At 44.5% G+C, this 6,699-nt stretch overlaps 1 protein-coding gene across 1 annotated transcript; it reads left to right on the top strand.

The window, feature by feature from the left end:
- Nucleotides 1-1,925: 1,925 nt before the first annotated feature.
- LOC132039324 (DEAD-box ATP-dependent RNA helicase 3A, chloroplastic-like) lies at nucleotides 1,926-3,226 on the top strand. Its single transcript, XM_059429826.1, has 3 exons — nucleotides 1,926-1,977; nucleotides 2,068-2,297; nucleotides 2,576-3,226. The coding sequence occupies exons 1-3, from the start codon at nucleotides 1,926-1,928 to the stop codon at nucleotides 3,224-3,226; spliced, it is 933 nt and encodes a 310-aa protein (XP_059285809.1).
- Nucleotides 3,227-6,699: the final 3,473 nt, after the last annotated feature.

Raw genomic sequence — 6,699 nt, 5'->3', positions numbered from 1 at the left:
AAAGTTGGTAGAATTAAGGGTGTGAATGCTTCCCAAGGGTAGATAGAAGTTGAGAATCTCTTTGGTATTGAAGTGAAGTTCTTCTCAAGTGGAGTATTCTTATCCAAAGACCATCTTTACGTAAACAAGGTGAGTTTTACGATTATTTTATGGTATTAATGATGTTGAGGGAGTATTATGTAAATGATAAGCATGAAGTTGTATTATAGTTATGGTTATGGGGAATTCCGAAAATGAGTTTGGAAATTGAATAATGTTTAATTGAGGGAATTTGCGTATTATGATATTATGGATGTCGTTGTATTGTTTGGGAGCTGTTTTGTTATATGAGGGAAAGTTGTCGAAACAAACGAAATGCTGCCCAATTTTCGTTAGCCTTATTCGCCTTAGTTTAGGCTTAAGTATGCCTTTAACCATCTAACCTTCGTGCGAACCCCTTTGTATGCAGAATTGTAAGTCGGAAGGAAAGCTTTTAGTCGACGTCGTTAAGGAGATACAAAGGTATGTAAGGCTATCCCCTTTTTCTCTCAAAGGCATGACCCTTATATTTTGATTCCATACATGTCATTCATCATATTTCTACTCCTAGAAATGCCAAAAGTCTATAGTTTCTGAAGAATCTTACGAAGACTCCAATCCGAAAGATTTTCAAACCTAAAACTCTAAATGATTTCATGACGTGACTGAGTGGGCTATAAAGCATATGGCCTCAGCTTGTGTCCGAGCGAGCTATATAACATATGGCCCCAGGCTATAAAGCATATGGCTTCAGCTTATGCCTGAGCTATATAACATATGGCCTCAGTTTATGTCACGGATCACCTAGGACACGACCAATGATGATGATGACGCCATAATGTACTCGGAGGGTTACGACCTTACGTCACTCCGAGAGAGCGCACTTTTACTTGGACTCTCATGCATGCTATGTATATTATATGTACATATGATATGTATATGTATATAGGGGATATGGGGAAAGGTGAGGCGCTATAGACGCATAGCCACCTGATCAGCTGGCATATTATGATATCATCCCGGACGCGGGCTATATGGGTGATGGATCAGGCCATACGTTCCACGGCAATATATCGATACATGATGATATATGGATCGGGCGCACGTTCCGAATAATACATGATATGATATTTACGTGTATGCATGCATGGCTCCGCCTTAAGAGGCAAGCAGTCCCCAGTTAGCTTCTCATCTTTATTTTATCTTCTTATTCTTCTGTTACCTTATGATGCATGCCTTACATACTCAATTCCTCATTCGTACTGACATCCTTTCTTTTTGGATCGTGCTCGTACCCATGTGTAGAAGGGAGACGACCCAGCTTCCTAGGAGTCAGATCCACTTGCACCAGAGCACTTCCATAGATTGGAGGTGTTGTCTCTGATATATTCTTTTGTGTATATATTTGGATGTGATGGGGTCCTGTCCCATTTTCATGACTTTAGAGTTTCAGTTAGAGGCTCGTAGATACTTGTATGTAGGTAACGGAGGTTATGTGATTCTTGATGTATATTTTGCATATCATTCTTGTCTTCGTGAGGGCTTATATATGCGGATATGTGTACATGTTTTATGAATGTATATGTGTACGGAGTTCGGGAACGATAGTAGTATGATGTATGGTGCTCGTCATATCCGAAATAGTTTCGGGTAATCCGTCCGTCGTAGCTAACGGCCGTTAAACAGTGGCGGTCGTGATAAAAGTGGTATCTAAATCTATTTTCATCCTAGGGTGTGTACGAGCCGTGTACGGTAGAGTCTTGTTTATGGGTGTGAAGCGCGCCACACTTATAAACGAGAGGCTGCGGGGCATTTAGGAATAATGACCGTCTTTCTTTTCGTATATCGTGCGGTAGAGCCATAATGTAAGGTTTCCCTTATTCTAATTGTGCGTTATGATTTCAGCGATGCCGACAAGAAAGAAGAAAATCTGCACAATATTAAATGCCGCCGAGGAAGGTACCAGCCGAGAGCCTCCAGCTGAGTGGGGACATGGCGAGGCATAGAGTGCTACTCCCTCGTATGCCACTCCCACTACTATTCCTCCAGCGGCAGAGGAGCAAGAGAGGGCTCCAGCTCCTGCCCCTATTGCTCCAGACCAGGATTTACGGGATGCCGTTCAGTTGCTGACTCAGTTAGTTGCCGCGCAGGCCCAGCGGCAGGGTGCGGGCTCAAGTGATAGGGCGACCAGTGCCCGAGCCCGTGATTTCATAAGCTTAAATCCTCTAGAATTTTTCGGATCAAAACCGGATGAAGACCCGCAGGGTTTTATTGATGAGGTATTGAGGACGTTGAGGATTATTCACGCTTCTGAAATTGAGTCCGTGGAGTTGGCTTCGTATAGACTCCGGGACGTAGCTGTTTTATGGTATATTAACTGGATTTCTTCAAGAGGGAAAAATGCACCTCCCCCAAAATGGCAAGAATTTGTGGATGCTTTTATTCGGCATTATTTGCCACCTGAGGTTCGTCGGGCTCGCGCAGATAGATTCCTGAATCTTGAGTAAGGAAATATGAGTGCCCAGGAATATAGTCTCCGATTCAATTCATTGGCTAGATATGCTCCGGCCATGGTAGCAGATATGGGAGACCGGGTACACCGATTGCGAGAGGCTTAGGGCCACACTTATTTAAGGATTGTTTGACCGCCTCGCTACTGGAAGGAATGGATATCTCGCGCATTCAAGCGCATGCTCAGAACCTGGAAGAACAACAACAGCCGCCAAGGGGAGAGCGAGCTATGGACAGGGGACATGGTAAAAGGACTAGATCAGCGGGTGCTAGCAGTGAGTACAGAGGAGGTCAGGGGCAGCAATATCCCAGACATTCAGGCCAGTCTGCATCTAGTGCACCTCCTCGATTTGCGGGCCGAAAGTTTGATCGTCCTATTTATTCTGGGCCGAGTCAGGGCTCGGGAGCTTCAGGTTCCCAGTATCGTGGTGATTCTAGCCAGAGGAGACCGCCGGTACCACGATGCAGTCAATGCGGTAAGTTACATCCGGGTCAGTGTCGCCGAGGCTCGGATGCTTGCTATGCCTGTGGTCAAGTTGGCCACATGATGCGTGATTGTCCGTTGAGGAGCAACGAGATGAGGTCCGACCTACGAGGTTCGGCGGCTGAGGTTCTTCATAGTCGATGCATCCGTAGAAGCCCGGACTTCCCCGTGTTCCGGCGGGCCGTGGCGAGGCGGAGAGGAGGGAGCCTCTAGTTCAAGCGATCCCCAGAACCTTATTTATGCATTGACCGGACGGCAAGATTTGGAGACCTCTCCCGACGTTGTGACAGGTATATTGATAGTATTTTCTTATGATGTTTATGCATTGATTGATCCGGGCTCTACCTTGTCATATATTACTCCTTACATTGCCGGTCGTATCGGGATAACACCCGAGCCAATCAAACCTTTTGAAGTGTCCACTCCAGTTGGTGACCCAGTAATAGCCAGGCAAGTGTACAAGGGCTGCGTAGTTGAAGTATGTGGCCGACACACCGTAGCTGATTTGATTGAATTGGAAATGCTGGATTTCGATGTCATTATGGGCATGGACTGGTTAGCTTCTTGCTATGCAAATGTAGATTGCAGGGCCAAGGTGGTCCGATTCGATTTCCCGAAGGACCGAGTTTTAGAGTGGAAGGGTAACCTTGCATCTCAAGGCGAGGTTTATTTCCTACCTCAAGGCAAGGAAGATGATTGCCAAGGGTTATATTTATCACTTAGTTCGAGTCCATGATACGGAAGCAAAGCCGCCGACTCTTTAATCCGTTCCGGTAGTGAACGAGTTTTCAGATGTATTTTCGGACGAGCTTCCAGGTCTTCCACCAGAACGGGAGATTGAATTCACTATCGATGTGTTGCCGGACACTGAGCCAATATTTATTCCTCCCTACAGAATGGCCCCTGCAGAACTGGAAGAATTAAAAACACAGTTGAAGGATTTACTCGAGAAGGGGTTCGTGGGCCGATTCATCGCCATGGGAGCACTCCGTCTTAATCGAGGAAGAAAGATGGATCCTCATGGATGTGTATCGATTATAGAGTTGAATGGGGTGACAATAAAGAATAAATACCCAACTTCGAGGATCGATGATTTATTCGATCAACTACAAGAAGCCAAATGATTTTTCAAGATAGATCTGAGGTCAGGATACCATCAAGTGAGAGTCAAAGAAGAAAATATTTCGAAGACGGCTTTTAGGACCAGATATGGTCATTATGAATTTCGGGTGATGTCGTTTGGTTTGACTAACGCTCCGGCGGAGTGTTCATGAATCGATGAATGATGTGTTTAGGCCATTCCCCGACTTATTTATAATTGTATTCATCAATGATATCCTGGTATACTCTAAATCGCAGGGAGAATATACGGAGACATTTCGTTGCATCGTTCTTGGAATCCTTCGAGCTCGCAAATTATATGCTAAATTTTCCAAATGTGAATTCTGGTTGAAATCTGTGACTTTTCTGGGTCACATTATCTTAGCCGACGGTATTCGGGTTGACACCCAAAAGATTGAGGCTGTGAAAACTTGGCCAAGGCCTACAACACCTACAGAAGTCCGTAGCTTTCTGGGACTGGCAGGATATTACAGAAGGTTTGTGGAAGGATTTTCCTCTATTTCGGCACCGTTGACGAAGCTAACACAGAAAGCTGCTAAATTTCAGTGGACAGATGCTTGTGAGCGGAGTTTTCAAGAGCTGAAAGACAGGTTGACCTCAGCCCCAGTCCTGACACTTCCAGAAGGATCAGAAGGTTATGTGGTGTATTGTGATGCCTCAGGTGTCGGGTTAGGCTGTGTATTGATGCAGCACGGCAAGGTCATTGCCTATGCTTCCAGGCAACTGCGAAAGCATGAGAAGAATTATCCGACCTATGACCTTGAGTTGGCTACGGTCATTCATGCTCTAAAAATATGGAGGCACTATTTGTACGGCGTCCATGTGGACATCTACACAGACCACAAAAGTCTTCAATATATTTTTAAGCAAAAGGAACTAAACTTAGGCACTATTTGTAGGCGTCCATGTGGACATCTACACAGACCACAAAAGTCTTCAATATATTTTTAAGCAAAAGGAACTAAACCTACGTCAAAGGCGATGGTTAGAGCTATTGAAGGATTATGACGTAAATATTCTATACCATCCTGGTAAAGCAAATGTGGTAGCTGATGCCCTTAGCCGTAAATCTATGGGTAGTCGAAGTGATGTTCCGCCAGAAAAGAAGGAATTAGCTCGTGAACTCCACCAGCTGGCTAGCTTGGGAGTTCGTTTAATGGAATCGGGCGATACAGGAGTTAATGTGCTTAACCCAGCTGTTTCATCCTTGGACACAGAAATAAAAGAGCGTCAATACGAGGATCCCAAATTGAAGTATTATAAAGGTGTGCAGTTCCTAAAAGAAAAGTCACCATTTGAAGTCTCAGCAGATGGGGTTCTCAGGTACCAGAATAGGTTATGTGTTCCGGATATTGCGGGACTTCGTCGTCAGATTCTGGAAGAAGCTCATTACTCCCGTTATTCCGTTCATCCGGGAGCGACGAAAATGTACCATGATCTTAAATTAATGTATTGGTGGGAAGGAATGAAGAGAGATATAGCCGAGTTTGTGGCCCAATGTCCAAACTGTCAATAAGTAAAAATTGAGCACCAGAAACCAGCAAGGCTCTTGCAAGAAATGAAAATTCCAACCTGGAAATGAGAGGCAATCAATATGGATTTTGTTGTTGGGTTACCTCGTTCCCGGCACAAGTACGACTCCATTTGGGTGATTGTTGATAGGCTCACGAAATCAGCACATTTTCTCCCGGTCAGATCTATATATTCAGCAGAAGACTATGCTAGATTATATCTCAAGGAGATAGTGCGGCTTCATGGCATTCCTATATCTATTATTACTGACAGAGGAGCACAATTTACAGCTAAATTCTGGAGATCCTTTCAAGAAGGATTGGGCACTCAAGTGAAATTTAGCACTGCATTCCATCCACAGACCGATGGGCAAGCTGAACGCACTATTCAAACCTTAGAAGACATGTTGCGAGCTTGTGCGTTGGACTTTGGCGGTAATTGGGAGGATCATTTGCCACTTATTGAATTTGCCTATAACAATAGTTATCATACCAGCATTCAGATGGCTCCTTATGAGGCCTTATATGGGAGGAAGTGTAGGTCGCCTATTGGATGGTTTGAAGTGGGAGAGACACAACTAATAGGCCCAGAATTGATCCAACAAGCGGTTGAGAAGATTAAGCTTATTCAGGACCGGTTGGTGATAGCTCAAAGCCGCCAAAAGTCTTATGCCGATAATCGCCGTAGGAATTTGGAATTTCATGTTAATGACTGGTTATTTTTTAAGGTATCGCCAATGAAGGGGATAATGAGATTTGGTAAGAAAGGTAAGCTTAGTCCTCAATACATTGGGCCCTACAAGATTGTACGCAGAGTAGGCCAAGTAGCTTACGAGCTGGACCTGCCCTCAGAGCTGAATTCAGTTCATCCAGTCTTCCATGTATCGATGCTTCGCAAATGCGTTGGAGATCCGACCAAAATAGTACCTGCAAGCGACATTCAAGTCACTGAAAAATTGACCTATGAAGAAGTTCCTGTTGCTATACTAGATAGACAAGTGCGGAAGCTTAGAAATAAAGAGGTCGCTTCGGTCAAAGTCTTATGGAGGAATG

The sequence above is a fragment of the Lycium ferocissimum genome, chromosome 12, assembly GCF_029784015.1.
Source record: "Lycium ferocissimum isolate CSIRO_LF1 chromosome 12, AGI_CSIRO_Lferr_CH_V1, whole genome shotgun sequence".
Taxonomy (NCBI): Eukaryota; Viridiplantae; Streptophyta; class Magnoliopsida; order Solanales; family Solanaceae; genus Lycium; species Lycium ferocissimum.
This window is presented reverse-complemented; position numbering and strand designations above follow the sequence as displayed.